General features: G+C 40.3%; 1 protein-coding gene across 4 annotated transcripts in view; it reads right to left on the reverse strand.

Annotated features, from left to right (window-relative positions):
• Nucleotides 1–16,548, reverse strand: part of scaper (S-phase cyclin A-associated protein in the ER) — a 224,170-nt gene that overhangs the window by 1,760 nt on the left and 205,862 nt on the right. For all 4 annotated transcript variants that reach the window (XM_056451356.1, XM_056451357.1, XM_056451358.1 and 1 more), the window contains 2 exons: nt 5,011–5,202; nt 1,113–1,161 (listed from right to left, as the gene is read on the reverse strand). In XM_056451356.1, coding sequence (XP_056307331.1) covers nt 1,113–1,161; nt 5,011–5,202 — 241 coding nt within the window. The remainder of the gene's footprint in view (nt 1–1,112; nt 1,162–5,010; nt 5,203–16,548) is intronic.

Raw genomic sequence — 16,548 nt, forward strand, 5'->3', positions numbered from 1 at the left:
AACCTTATTGGTTCTTTCGAAAGCTCAAACTTTATTGGTTCTTGTGAAAGCTCAAACTTCTTTGTTTCCTGTGTAAGCTCAAACTTCATTGGTTCTATTAGAAGCTCAAACTTCATTGGTTCTTTCGGAAGCTCAAAGTTCATTGGTTCGAGTGGAAGCTCAAACTTCAATGGTTCGTGTGGAGGTTCAAACTTAATTGGTTCTTGTGCAAACTCAAACTTCATTGGTTCTTGTGGAAGCTCAAACTCCTTTAATTCTCATATGAACTCAAAATTCATTGGCTCTTTTGGATGCTCAAACTTCATTGGTTCTTTCGGAAGCTCAAACTTTATTGGTTCTTGTGGAAGCTCAGACTTCACTGGTTCTTGTGGAAGCTCAAAATTCATTGGTTCTTTCGGAAGCTCAAATGTTATTGGTTCTTGTGTAAGCACAAATTTCATTGGTTCTTGTGTAAGCTCAAACATGATTGGTTCTTGTGCAAACCCAAATTTTATTGGTTCTTGTGCAAACTAAAAATTCATTGGTTCTTGCTGAAGTTCAAACTTTATTGATACTTGCAGAAGCTCTAAATTCATTGGTTCTTGAGGAAGCTCAAACGCCATTGGTTCTTCCGGAAACTCAAACTTCATTGGTTCTTGTGAAAGATCAAATCTTGTTGGTTCTTGTAATAGGTCAAACCTCAGTGGTTTATTGGTTCTCGTGGAAGTTCAAACCTCCTTGGTTCCTTCATTAGCTCAAATCTCTTTGGTTCCTGCTAAAGTTTAAATGTGGCATGACAAAAAAAAATTAAATGGGTTGTGAGAAAGTCTAATTAAATCTGCTGATCTTATAAAGTGATTGTATCTCTTTGGAAGAGTTGAACACTTGTTCGTCTTGATTCATTTGGATTTACATCTTGCTCTCTTTTTGAAGTGCCAGAGATTTGGTGCACAGATCTCTCAGATTTTATTACAAATATCTTCATTTGTTTTCTGAAGATGAACAAAAGACTCATAGGTTTAGCATGGCATGACAGTGACTCAAAGATGACAATCTGATTTATGAGGTGAACTTCCTTTTAAACTACGATACATCAGATACATCATCACATTTCTCAAACATACTGATCTCACCTGGTGGTGAAACTCTGCTGTCTGATTGGTTCTCGTTGGTGGCACAGTCCTGGATTACACAACAGATTTCATTATTTATTCCATCAGTGTGGTGCACAAATGTTTTCTATCCCAGCGAGATATTCACTTTTTTTTGGTTGTTGCCCATAACTTGTGGAGAGAAAATGTGTTCTTTTTTTTGCTATTCACTTTGGCTATGCTTGTAGCATGGAAATGATTAATTTATACAGTAAATCCCAAAAATTATTCATACCATACTGCCAAATTCTGATTTTAAGTTATTTTTATTCAGCCACCAAGACAGTCATGGCTAAGACAAATGAGACTTAAGATACGACCATATCTAAATGATTTCAATTTCCAGTGGCAACAGCGCAAATTATTAGTAAATAATACAAGATGTTATGTCCAGTGGACATTTCAGCACGACAACGACCCAAAACACACACCAAAAGTGGTGAAGAAATGGTTAACGGACAAAACTATTAGCGTTTTGTATAGTGGCCCAGCCAGAGTCCTGACTTAAATCCAATTGAGAATCTGTGGAGGGACCTAAAGATCAGGGTGATAGGAAGAAGACCCTCCAACCTGAAAGAGTTAAAGACGAATGGGCAAAAACACCAGTGGAGACATGCAAAAAGCTGTTCAGCATTTATAGGAAGCATTTGAATGCTGTAATAGCCAATAGAGGCATGATTATTGAAATGGGTATGAATAATTTTGGACATGCTACTTTTTGTTTGTATTTTTTAACGATGCCTCTAGTACATCGTCTTATTATCTTTTGGGAGTAACCTGTCTCATTTCCATCCCAAAAAGTCTTGCTGGTTGAATAAAAGCAACTCTAAGGCAGAATTTGCCAGGGTTATGAAGAATTTCGGGTTTGATTGTTTATACAAAAAAATCAGAAAGAAGCTAAATATAAAATATAAAGCTGTTGTCAGCATTAACAAGTGATGTCAAGGTGCAGGACATCATTTATCTTGCTATTGTTTGAATAAGCTGACGATTCCCTGTCCTTGCTGGAGTAAGAGCTAATCTCTCAGTAAGTAATGGCAGCGGTGGTGCAGCGTGGAGAGCGCTGTCAGGAGGAAGATGAAGAGAGAGCCTGTTTACAGGAGGCTCAAGTAGTGGCAGGTAAATCCACTCAAATCGACAGAGGAAACCATCCATCTGAGTGGAGGAAGCTGCTGCTTTTAGGCGGGGGCGGAGGCGCGCTAGCAACAAAAAGGTCATGGGTTCGATTCCCAGTGAAAACATCTTGAACATACATGTGCTTTAAGTCGCTTTGCATGCCAGTAAATAAATAAACAATGTAAAACGTAAATGTTTTAATAAATGAGGAAATGCATCAATCGATTCTTATTTAAATACGACTTTGACATATTTTAAAGTGAAATAAAAAAATTGGTGTAGTGCAGTGTGAAATTATACATTGACTATCAGGGGGGTCAACTGTTTTGGTTAGTTTGTGTATACATGCTTCAGTCATTTATGTATTTATTTTTTAATTCACTAGATATTAGTGTATTCTGACCTACTAGAACTATTTCAGATGTTACTGCAGGTTAAACTACAAACTGTGCGTCTAATTTGATTTGATTTTCAGGCTAAATATAGATACAAACACCTATTTTACGAGAAAACAAAGTCTTGTGAACACGATGTCTATTGGTGCTCTAGATCTGCCACTTTCAGGCTTTTTTCTCGAATAGACTGTTTGGCACAATTATGCATTAACAATGGTTTGAACTGTTATGGGGTGGTTAAATGTATATTTACTTTATCTATTATTTTATTATTATCATTATTATTTTAATTATTAACATGCATCTTGTTTTGGCCTCCTTCAAGGGGGGATCAAGCGTTAATTAGGGGGGTCAATCCCCCCAACCCCCTCTGTAATTCGCACCCTACAGTCATATACAAAATTGGGCAAAATTATTATTCTACAGGAGTTTTACAAAAGTTGCACCTTATACACACATTCATTCATTCGTTCGTTCGTACGTTCATTCATTCATTCATTCATTCATTCATTCATTCGTTCGTTCGTTCGTACGTTCATTCATTCGTTTGTTCGTTCATTCATTCGTACGTTCATTCATTCATTCATTTTCTTTTCGGCTTAGTCCCTTTATTAATTTGGGGTTGCCACAGCGGAATGAACCGCCAACTTATCCAGCACATGTTTTACACAGCGGATGCCCTTCCAGCTGCAACCCATCTCCGGGAAACACACTCATACACTACGGACAATTTAGCCTACCCAATTCACCCGGACCGCATGTCTTTGGACTGTGGGGGAGCCTGGAGCACCCGGAGGAAACCCACGCGAACGCAGAGAGCTTATACACACATTATAGTTAAAATTCTAAATTAAGGCGTTGTGTGTACGTATACGATCCACCCTATACACACTAATGTTGTCACGATACTGATTTTTAAAACCAATCGCTACTGAGATTTTAAAAACGTCCATTTCCCGCTAACATTTGAGCGCTGTTGAGCACGTTCTGACGTTAAGCGCTGATTTGCCATTGTGCTAACATGCTCAACAGAAATTATTGTGATTGGCCGCGAAGGTCGTCAGTTGAGCGAACTCATCGCTGTTTACTGAGTGTAACTACAGATACAGGGACACTGGTAAAGCCATCAAGATCAGCTGGTCTGTTTATAAGCTGACATACGAGCAATCCGCACTGATCTTCACTGCTTTAAAACACTCCAGTGTCCCTGTATAGGTTTGGAGAGAAGGTCAACCAAACATTGTGAATTTATTTGAACCCTGCTCTGCTTTGCTAACAAACTTTAATCCAGGGGTTCTCAAACTTAGTGCTGGATGTCCAGTGTCCTGCAGATTTTAGCTCCAACTTGCCTCAACACACCTGCAAGGATGTTTGTAGAAAGCCTATTAAGAGCTTGATTAGCTAGCCCAGGTGTGTCTAATTGGGGTTAAAGCTAAAATCTGCGGAACACCAAACTTCCAGGACTGAGACTGAAAACCCCTGCTCTAGCCATTCCAATAGGAATTCACAAGATCAGCAAATGGGGACGAAGTCAATGGAAAATTAACGAAACTGAAACTTTCAGAAAACTATAGCCACGGTGAAGATTTTATGGAACTAGTACAGCGTAATTGTGTCAACACTACAACCTACAAAGTTTTCGCCTCATGACGTCAACATGTACACTATTTTCTTCTTTCTGATTTGCCAACATGACTGGGTTCACACCAAATGTGGAAGACATGAATAAGGTAAATTCAACGTATTCACAGCAAACGCATCGCATATTTTAGTCGTTCACACTGCGGGATGGTAAACCGTCTCTGTTTGCAAGTTTGCAAGAACTTAAACTGTCGCCTCAAAGCAAGAAGTTCGCTGGTTCGAGTCCCGGCTGGGTCAGTTGGCATTTCTGTCCAGCCAAACTAAAAGAAATAAGACTTTCGTTAAATCGTTAAAATTTGGTGAAGTGCAGGCGTCACGGTGGCGCAGTGGGTGGCACGATTGCCTCACAGCAAGAAGGTCGCTGGTTTGAGCCCCGGCTGGGTCAGTTGGCATATCTGTCAGGAGTTTGCATGTTCTCACCGTGTTGGTGTGGGTTTCCTCCGGATGCTCCGGTTTCCCCCACAGCCCAAACACATGCGCTATAGGTGAATTGAATAAGCTAAAGTGGCCGTAGTGTATGGGTGTTTCCCAGTGCTGGGTTGTGGCTGGAAAGGCATTTGCTGTGTGAATGCTTTATAATTTGTTTCATTCCACTGTGGCGACCCCTGTTTAATAAAGGGACTGCTCCAAAAAGAAAATGAATGAAGGAATGAAGGAATGAGTGGCCTTAAGAGACAAGTTGGCTAAACCTAATGTCAATTGCATGTGACTGAAGCTGAAGGTTTTACCTGTATGAAGGTGGCCAGCAGCACACAGCTCATTTCCTGCTGCAGGATGACCTTGTTCTGCAGGTTATTGTAGCAGGCGCAGATGAGCGAGGGGAAGAGCACTTTGATGAGTCGCGGGTGGCTGAAATACTGGAACGGCAGCTGACACAGTTTCTGCAACACGCTGGGCTGGCGGCCAGACTGCACAATCACCTGGAACACACACAGTGACAACGTGCACACACACACACACACACAGAACCAGTGAGGCCAAAGCCACAGCCAGCTGTAAATCAACCCGCCCCTCACTGCCCGTCCCACACGTAAATCTGCCACTAAAACAACACACAAACAGCCATTAAGAGGAGAAATAGAGGGCAGTGCCTCCCAGCGCACAATTACACTCCATAAAACACAGACAGGGACGCCTCATCCACTTCTGCTGAGAATGTACGCTGAACACACACAGGTTCAGATCTGCCCAATGGGAGGACACACTGGAGTCCCAGTTCAAATACTAGAGAGTTGCCTTGCTATACACTTTATACTTGGCACTGAAACAGATATAGGATATAATAAGAGACCAGTATGATTGTATATGGGTAGTAATTCACAATACACTAACTGCACATAGGAGACTCACCATTTTTTGGTTTCAAAAGCTCTTTCAGCAAGAATTTTTTGGTGTTTTAAAGAAGTCTAAAAGACATCTAAACACAAATGCCTTTTCCTAAAAGAAGGCTAAATATGAGCTGTTGGTGAACATCTAATAGACGTCTAAAAATAGTCGTACTACATTAGTCTCTAAATACACAGGAATGGATGACTACACATGTGAAGTCTGTCTAATCTGTGTATTTGATGACTAGTCTAGTTTTGGGCTATTGTTAGACATATGCTGGGTTTACACAAAACGCTGAAATAAGCATCCGCACGAGTAAATTACACTCACTGGCCACTTTATTAGGTACACTTTACAAGTACTGGGTTACAAGTACTAGTACCTTCGTGGCATAGATTCAACAAGGTACTGGAAGTATTCCTCAGAGATTTTGCTCCATATTGACATGATAGCATCAGGCATTTGCTGCAGATTTGTCGGCTGAACATCCATGATGCGAATCTCCCGTTTCACCACATCCCAAAGGTGCTCTATTGGATTGAGGTCTGCTGACTGTGGAGGCCATTTGACTACAGTGAACTCATTGTCATGTTCAAGAAACCAGTCTGAGATGCTTCACGCTTTATGACATGGTGCGTTATCCTGCTGGAAGTAGCCATCAGAAGATGGGTACACTGGTCATAAAGGGATGGATATGGTCAGCAACAATACTCAGGTAGGCTGTGGTGTTGACACAATGCTCAATTGGTACTGCCAAATTTTGACCCTACCATCTGAATGTTGCAGCAGTAATCGAGACTCATCAGAACAGGCAACGTTTTTCCAGTCTTCTATTGTCCTATTTTGGTGAGCCTGTGTAAATTGTAGCCTCAGTTTCCTGTTCTTAGCTGACAGGAGTGGCATCCGGTGTGCTCTTCTGCTACTGTAGCCCATCCGCCTCAGGGTTGGATGTGTTGTGCGTTCAAAGATGCTCTTCTGCAGACCTCAGTTGTAACGAGTGGTTATTTGAGATACTGCTGCCTTTCTATTAGCTGGAACCAGTCTGGCCATTCTCCTCTGACCTCTGGCATCAACAAGGCATTTGCGTCCAAAGAACTGCCGCTCACTATATTTTTTCACTTTTTCGGACCATTCTCTGTAAATCCTAGAGATGGTTGTGCGTGAAAATCCCAGTAGATCAGCAGTTTCTGAAATACTCAGATAAGCCCGTCTTGCACCAACAACCATGCCATGTTCAAAGTCACTTAAATCACCTTTCTTCCCCATTCTGATGCTCGGTTTGAACTGCAGCAGACCGTCTTGACCATGTCTACATGCATTAAGTTGCTGCCATGTGATTAGTTGGTTAGAAATTTACGTTAACAGGCAGTTGGACAGGTGTACCTAATAAAGTGGCCAGTGAGTGTACATACAAAGTCAATGCTTGTGCATGAGGCAAATTATCACTATGTGGCACAAATGACACGGAATGAGCGACACATTTGCAGTGAAAGAATGACATTTGCCTCAATTGTGTCACTTGGGCCAGTACAAATAACTGAATTGAAAGTGAGGGATAAACATCCTGTGAGTAATCTAGAGCTAGTGATGTGATACCTCGTGTTTGGTCTGAACCTAGATTTAGATTTTTAATGGGACTCTAAATGTAACCTAGCAGCTTCCCCAAAATCTAGTGATTTATCATTTAAGAATGAATGAAATACTGGCATCTAGGTTGTAACAAATCTGTAGGTCAGAGAGTATAGATATACCAAGATGGTTCACTTGAATTACCTTGAATGGTAGACAAATCGGTCAAAATGGGCAGCATCATTGAGTGACTACAACTGCCATTACTTTAAATATAGGCAGCTCTACTGATCTCAACTAAGCAAGGCAAAGCTCACATTGGCAACTCCATCATGAGACAGAGATGGAGAGAAACCAGGTTCAGTCAGGTGATCGAGTTCTACCATTGGTCAAAAGAATGAAGAAAGCAGATCTTCAGTTTAGCCAGTAGATGAATGGTTTTCAATGTCCTTGAGCATGATGAGTTCTCGTCTTGATTGATAAACAGGCTTCATTGATGCAAAGCTTTATACTTTATCCACCTTGACTTGCTGTCTTAATACATAGCCAAAATAGATTATGTAGGCTACTACAAAGGTTGTAACAAATTGCTGTTTGTCGAAACAACATGAAATTGACTAATGTTGATGGTTTATTGGGGTTTATGTCAGTGCAACCTTCTTGTCACAACCACAGAGAACCATCTATTCTATATTAAGGTCTATAACATGCTGAAATGCATGTTTGTGGGTCAGGTTTTGGAGTTGAACCTTGTGGGAAATGCGCAAACAAGCCTGGTCCCACTTTAATAAATGAAGTAATACTCATAATGGAGTTCATACAGGGTGTTTGCCCCGCTCCGCCTTCGCATTTATCACCGCCTTCAATCACACCGTTGAATCCGGCCCACCCGTTAGAATTAAAACCAAATCACAGCAGGCCCAGGCTGATTAAACGCAGTGCCTGGGATGGAAGAAAAAAATGGGGCAACAAGCTTCCGACTTAGAGGCCTGGGAATGCCGTCGGCTCCCGGGGAGGGAACTGGAGAGTTGGGAGGTCACCACAGTAAATTCTGACTAGAGGGATTTGAGGGGAGAAGGATGAAGAGAGGGAGGGGGTATTAAACAGTCCCTATTACAGGTACTACACACATCCGTTCATTTCTGCACAGCCCCAAATGCAAACCATAAGGGAGGGGGTGACATTCTCCGCGAATGGGGTGACATAAATTACCAGGATTTACAAGATTTTAAAAATACTCTTAACAATAGTCTTTCCATCGCATTCTCCCCTTTAATAATACCCCTCAAGGGTTTAACAGCATGACAAACAAAGAGATAACTCACTACTTTCATCATTTAAAGGACGAAACGCCTTATAATGTAGTTCTACAGCAGCGTTCAAAGACTTTAGGTCCATGTCACTCTGTATTAGGAACTGTTTAAAGATGCCTGACTGAAACGACTAAAACAAACCGCCATGGAGCCTTTTAATGGTTCAGGGAACTGGAGTACAGAGTAGTCCTGGTTTGACCAAACTGTATGATTCAGAAGCTTTTTCGCAGGGTTGAAATTAATGCTCTTGCTACTATGAAACCAATGGTGTAAAACATCTGGTTGTTTTCAGCGTAGGAGCTGCGTAGTGTCAGAATGGTGGGCGAGATGAAGGAGGTCATTTTTTTTAGCCAAACACGGAGTACAGAATCAATCTCTCCCATCAGTTCTAGGGAGTGGTAGAGATACTGCTGTATTTCTAATCATTCATGAGACGGTTAAAAAATTGCAATGCTGCCGACGCACCGGATACCCATTTACCGCATGAACCCTTGGAACCCTCAATGGGTATTTAGTTTTAGACTGAAAATGTTTCATACAGCAAGCTCACAACATAACATTCTGAAGACTACTGTGTACTTCAAGTACAACAACAATGGCGACTGTGAAAGACAGAGATGGCGACAGTACACACGTGAATATAATAAACGTTAAAACTATAAAAAGACTTTCACCCCATTTAAATGCCAGATTTGAACAGTAACGCGTCTCTTGTTTCACCTGTGATCCGATCGACCAAAACGCATCTTATTTCCCATTATAAAATGACAGTCAAGTTTACATCTCGGACTCCCTCTGTCACATCCACGTTAGCCGTTCCCATGGTAAGCTTAAATAAACAAGCCTACGGTGCGTGATCAGAGGTTGAAAAAGCCACGCATTGTAGCACGCAGGCGCGCAATGGCAAAGAATAGATTGACTGTGCCACAAAACACAATAAAACGAAAGTAACGAGCCCGATTTAAAAAAATATAAGGAGTAGAAAGTACAGATATTTGAGTAAAAATATGTAAGGAGTAAAAGTAAAAAGTTGACCGAAAAATAAATAGTGGAGTAAAGTACTGATACTAGAATATCTACTCAAGTACAGTAAGAAAGTATTTGTTCTTTGTTACTTTCCATCTCTGGCAATCGAACCGTGTCGTAAACATCTGCCTGATCTTTTCATACCCCCGAATGTGTTTGACAATCCTTGTTAAGGGTATTCGCAAATTGTGAAACAAGAAAAAGATGCTCTTCAGGGGGTTGTCATGCCAGAGAAGGTGGAGATCCAGAACAAACCCACTGATTGTGTAATCGCCACAGATCAATTGTAGCTCGAAGGTGTTTAGGTGACAAAACTGAACTGTTGGTAAAAACTTTGGAACAAACTAAAAGCGAACTTTCGTTTTGACTGGATTTTGTTCAAAAATACGCAATTTCATTTTATATTCCATTTTTTTAAGTATATATTGGGGCTAATGAGGGGAAGTTCGGATCACTGACTCTGACCTTTGAGTCTCGTTTATCAAGATGAACGAATCTTTTTGAGTCGTTTTGTTCAATTTGCCAAAATAACATTAAAATGTTACGAGATGCTCCCAAACACTTTTACAACTAACCCAAACGTTGATCACACTAAAAACAAGTCATAACTAGAATGCTACTATGCAGTGCAATGCTACTATCTGCTTTATCTGGTCTTTATCTATATGCTTTATCTGGTGTTTTATCTATGATTAGCTCAGCTCACTTCTTCTGACAGGTCTTCAAATTAGAGTCGTGAGTTCACCTGACACTGACAGTCCCATATAAGCTTAACCAGTGCATACAGTCTGAGCTGGAGACACCCATGATTAGTTCACCTTTCGAGTCTTCTGGTTTTTGAGTTGTTCGTTTATCACGTGACTTGGAAGATGAACAGATCAAATCTTTTTCCCAATTTAAATGCATATGATTGGCTTCTGTCTTTCACGTTATGAACGAACGATTCAAACCCGATAGAGGACTCGAAAAATTAATTAATCTTCTCCTTCACCTGCACAAATGTGCGCATGCGTGAATGAACGAATCACTCCCTGAGAGGACTCATCGTTCTCGAGTCACATAAATGAACGAATCGTTCAAGAACGACCTAACATTAATTCAGGCCTTAAGCAAATCATTTGAGTAAATTCAGTCTAACACTCATAAAGCTTGCTTTGTCAAAAATGTCATTATGGTTTTGAAATTTAGTTTGGTCATGTCAGGCAGTTTTGATGTGTGGCCATTTTGAAGACGAATATAAAATGCAATGAACACGCAATGGCTTTTGGAGGCTCGAGACCACTTATTTGTCAATTAAAGCCATTCCATCATGCCCATTTGGCATAATCTGTCAAACAAATTTACTACCCTTTTGTTATGTTCGTGGTTTCCCCCCCCATTGCTGTCTTACTCTATAGAACTTCGTAAAAATGACAAATTTGACCTCTTCCCAACAGGGAAAACCACCAACAATCAAGAATGCACGATTATATGGTGTCATAGCTTTGCAATCAAAAAATATGTTTTTATAATGGAAGTCAATGGGGCAAAAACAGCCAAACATAACGAAAGGGTAGTCCACTTGAACAGTACACAAGGGTTTAAAAAAATAGCTGGATTGAAACTATTATATATTAACTATAGCTATTCATGAAACACAACCTGAATGAATTTGTGTATACGGTATGTAAAAGCCATTCATTCCCAATGCGAGACAGCATGAGTAAGGGGGTTGCGGTTTTGTGGACATTCCGCTCCACAAATCACACGGCCATCTCATAATCCTTCAGCATGCGGTGCTTCATCTTCACACACCTAAACAATGAGCCCCCCTCAAGTACCCACGGAGGGGAAACATACAACTCCGAGAGCAGAGGTTACCTACTGCTCCAACACAGTCAGCAAACTCCCGCTTTTCCTGGCCGAGAGATATGACCCTGCCTAGGCCTGCACGATTAATCACTTTTAAACTGAAAATCGCGATTTAAAAGGGGACCTGCGATTATTTTGATGTCATATCAAATATGGTAACAACAAACATATCAATTTTGAAAGTTCTGACAGTTTGTAAGCACATTGTCTTAATGTGAAAAATGTGTAACAATCTAATTATAAAGGTTTTATATATATATCTTTATATATATAAGATTTGATATATAATTAATATAATAGATTTTTAAATACTGTAGATATTTTCTCGATCAGTCATGACAACTGACAACTTTATTGGAAAAAAATGGCAACAATATTTAAGAGGTTTTAAAGTCCACTGCGACCGTTTTTTGTTGTGTAATGTGACGCAGTTCGTAGAGAAACTGAATGTTAAATGAGAAAACAGCGGGCGTGGCTTGTTTTTCTACTGCGAGCTGATTGGATGTAGTAAAGTAGGCATTTCATTCAAAAAAATTGGGAAAAGGGTTTCGGAAGTGTTAATACAACCTTATGGTGCGTTCACACCAGACGTGGATGAAGTGTCAAGCGCGAGTGATTTACATGTTAAAGGGCACCTATGGTGAAAAATCTACTTTTCAAGCTGTTTGGACAGACATATGTGTGGGTAGTGTATAGACCGTCATATTGGGGTGATATAAACACACCTAGTCCTTTTTTCAATTGAACAACATAAAAACAGTGGACCAACTGGAGCGGTTTTGAGACCGACCGCAACTTGACGTAGGAGTGTGGTCCCCCCGTCCACCAATATTGATTGACAGGCACGCATTACCACATAGTTTGTTGTTTCACGTCCGCCATTTTAAGCGTGTGAGTCAAAGCGATGTCAACCAAAGGAACACCCTTGCTCTATTTTTGGATGTAAGGCTCATTGGGCTCAACACAAGAGCCTTAATCGTCTTCCTGCGAATGAGCAACAGAGCTGAACATGCAGTGAATGAAAGGTATCAATATTCGACTGGGTCTTTCAGCACTCTCTCTAAAAAAAACACTCGACTGATCTCGGCTGGCGAATCAACATTCACCACATGATCGCTGTCATCGGCGCCATTTTGTGTAACTTTAGGTGGATTTGCAAACGTGTACTTTTCATTGCGTCTTCCTTAAACTTCAGCCATTTGAATTTCCCGCAGTCACAGAAGCTCCCTGTCATCTCAACTAGGTGCGGCTGTAGCACACAGTTGGCATAACTTTGTTTAGAAGCTTTACGATTAATTAACGGTGTCGAATTAAAGTGTGGTTAACAGTGAAACCGGTTAATTATTACATCCCTATACGGATGACGCATGCATCGTTACATAGCGGCTGTAAAACTATACAAAGACACAAAAGATTTTGTAACTACCACTCTGACATATTCTGGCACATAAGGAATGTTGATACCTCAACAGTAGTCTCTGCTTTGTCTGTGTCCGAGTCGTACATGAACGGCTGAACGCTGGTCCTCTCACTCATGTTGCTCCTCTCTGTCTGCCTGTCTGTTGCCATACACAAAGCAGGGGAGCTCTCGGCTTCGCCCCCTTGATAAGTTGGGCGGTAAGTCAAAACTCATTTTCATGTGAAGCAACACACCCCTAAAACAACGACCTGTGTACACACCCCCAAAATGACACGTTTTAACACATTATAATAAAACAAATCTGAATTGTGTTTTGAACTGAACCTAAACTGGCACACTCAGAAGAACCATAATATTAATATTAAGTCTTAAAAAAGGGGTAAAATAGGTGCCCTTTAAGTCAGTTCAAAGATACAACTAGACATTCTGTGGTGCTATTCTAGCGAATAAGGTGGCATGAATGTCGTGATTCAAGAATAAAGTGGCGCGGATTGAGCGTTTTGCACATTAAATGCGTAAATCACTCAAGTTGGAAAATCTGAACTTTAGCGATCATTCGTGCCACATTAACCAATCAAAAGCTTGCTCTTGCAGAGGCGTGGTTATGATGTAGCGCCAGTTGTCGGTGTCCTCAGGAGAAACCCTGCTGCTGACACCAGACAACAGCTCATCAAACTGGGTTCGCCTCAGTCTGAAGCACCAGTGAAAGCTTCCATCATCCAGGTATAGTTTCTGGAGAAGTTTGAGCTCACAGAGCTGGGTGCACCTCTGAAAGAATCTAGTAGACTCAGACACGGTGCCTAACAAATCTACGCCGTTTTTCAGCCTTCATAAAGCACATAAAGCACAGCTAATCTCTCAGTAAAATCCATGTTAGCCATTTAGCAACTAAACTATAGTCACCGGGCAGACAAAAGCCCCACCCACAAATCGAATCCGTGTCTATTGTGAAGTGAATTTTACTGTATGTGCTACTAAAGCAAATTTGATGCGCGAATGAAGCGAGTAAACTCAAAATGTTCACGTATCCATTTGAGTGCGATTTGTCTGGTTTGAACTCCCCATAACAGATATCTCCTCCTCACCATTTCTGTTTGTTGTCAAAACTGACAGTTGGAGGGGCGTAGTTAGGTATGTTAGCCACGCCCATTACCTTAGACAGACGTAATCTGAGAATTGAACTGAAAACAAACATGTAGTGCATTTTCAGATTTCAATTAAAGAATACAAAGGCTGACACTTTTGTTTTTCTTAATGACATGCACAGATTATTGTTCATCAAAACGGTAGCAATGCTAGCTAACAAAATCATATGGCTAGTGTTGATTCCATTTGTACTTTAAATCAGTGGTCCCCAATCTTTTTGTCACCGCGGACCTATCAACGGTTATTTACGGACAAAAATTAAAAAGCACTGGAATTTTTGTCTGAGATTAATTAGCCTACCAAAATGTGTATGTTCCATACAAATTAGCAAACTGATTGGTCAGTTCTTGTCACATGACTCGCAGTGTGCTCGTGGCATTCTGAGATGTTTTTAAATGCTGCGCCTTCCATTGGAAATAACAAACTTGAGCGCGGAAATGACGTGATATATGAATAACCGCCGTCATTTGCGATCTCTATCACACAGACATGCTGGATTCACCTGATTTGGTGACAAATAGGTTGCCGATGCATTTCTTGGCAGTTTGTGGGTCCTCCTCTTCGCAAGAAAAAGAAACATTCCAAAGACGTCTGTTTCTTACTCCTTTTTCTAGATTGTGGGTTACATTTTGGCACTCATTACATTACGGCAACGGTCATTTTTCAAAATAAAAGATTTTATTAAAATAAAAATCGTTCAGACTTCGATAATAAATAAAACAAAAATAATTAATGATTTATTGTGCGGCCTGGTACCAATTGATCCACGAACTGGTACACTGAAAAAAGTGTTGCATGCAAAACTGTTGCAAACAATTTATTTGTGTTGAATTTAAACAAACAAATTAAATTGAGCAATGTTCAACTTAATTTGTTTGTTTAAATTCAGCCCAAATAAATTGTTTACAACCACTTAACGTAAAAAAATTGAGTAAATCCAAGGAATCATCTTTGAATAATTTTGCAGCCCAGGGGTTGGGGACCACTGCTTTAAATAAACAGTAGTATAGCGTAGTTTACTTTGTGATTATGCTTGGTCTTTCTTTGGTGCTGGTAAATCCACTACATCAAACCTGTAGCTCTTTTATAAAATGGTAATAAATCACATTTTACATCACACATCGCAATTTTGATCAGATAAATCACACAGATTTTTTCTCCAAATCGTGCAGCCCTATCACATAGTTCAGGACCTCAGCAGAGTCCTCCTGTACCAGCGTCTGAGAGGTATCCATCCAGCCAATGACATCATAAAAGCGACGGCAAAGCGTTTGAACTTGCGAGTCCTCCCCCGCTTTAACACAGATGGCCATAAAGCAGAGAAGAGACAAGGCCTAGTGTCCAGAGTCGGCCGTAAGTAGAGAGCACTGGAGTTTTCAAACACGACCACGCTTTTACGGGCGGCCCATTACATAACTCCCGGCCTGTCAGCTGAAAACAAAGGGAGCGTAAAGTTAACGCAGTGAAACGCAAACATGCACACTCGGAACGGCTCAAGGTGAAGAGGAAGGAGACCTGTGGGCCAGGGGTTTGTTCTTTGATGAAGACTTGATAAGACGGCGGAGGAGAGACCGATGCCGACAGTAAAATTGATGGCTGCTCAAATGTGCGCAGATAAAAGTACTGGCCTGTGTAAATAGTTGTTTCGAGCCAATCCCGGACAATGTTGTTTTTTTCCTACAGAGAAATGTGCATTATGATTTTATCCAGGATACTTTATTGCATCTTTTTATGCTCCTTTTAATAATAGAGAAACAAATTATGGTTACTGGAGGTTGGCTGTTGGGAATTATTATAAAACTTGGCCATTGTGAAATCTGATTTACATGAGGAGGGACGTCACATTTACATTTAATTTACATAATCTTAATAAAAAGGGGTAGAATATTAACATATTAAATCAGTGGTTTTCAAACCTTACACAAAAAGCTCCACAAATGGGTCCCACTGAATTACTGTTATTTATTTTGATGTATAATGGTGGATTCATGTTTACTTTAAGATAAAGCTACAGTCAGAATATGAGTGAAAATGTTCCAACTGTGACATTGATATATGTAATACGTCAACAAAATTCTCAATCTTGACCATTAACTGTAAATTTGATGATATTTTAAGCAATAAAAGTTTTGTTGTATATAGTATAAATATTTAAAATGACAATAATTTGTAATTTGGGGCTCCACTGTAACCTCAAACGGATAGTTCACCCAAAAATGAAAATTCTGTTATCATTTACTCACCCTTCACTTCATTTTTAATTTCCGATGAGTGCCAGCAACCAACATTCTTAAATGATCTTCTTTAGTGTTTAAACCTTAAAACATTTTTGGGGGACCTATACTTTTAATATCTGCTTCAGATTAATTTATTAGACAGAATATGAGTTGTATGTTGTAAGTCATTCCCAATTAATTTGAAGTACAAATATTTAAAGTTTGTATTTTGGGGCTCCACGGTGATCCTTTAAAGCAGGGATGTCAAACCCTATTCCTGGAGGGCCGCAGCCCTGCACGGTTTAGTTCCAACCCTAATTAAACACACCTGATCAAACTTATTGAGTCCTTCAGGCTTGTTTGAAACCTACAGGTAAGTGTGTTGGAGCAGGGTTG

The sequence above is a fragment of the Danio aesculapii genome, chromosome 25, assembly GCF_903798145.1.
Source record: "Danio aesculapii chromosome 25, fDanAes4.1, whole genome shotgun sequence".
Classification (NCBI taxonomy): Eukaryota; Metazoa; Chordata; class Actinopteri; order Cypriniformes; family Danionidae; genus Danio; species Danio aesculapii.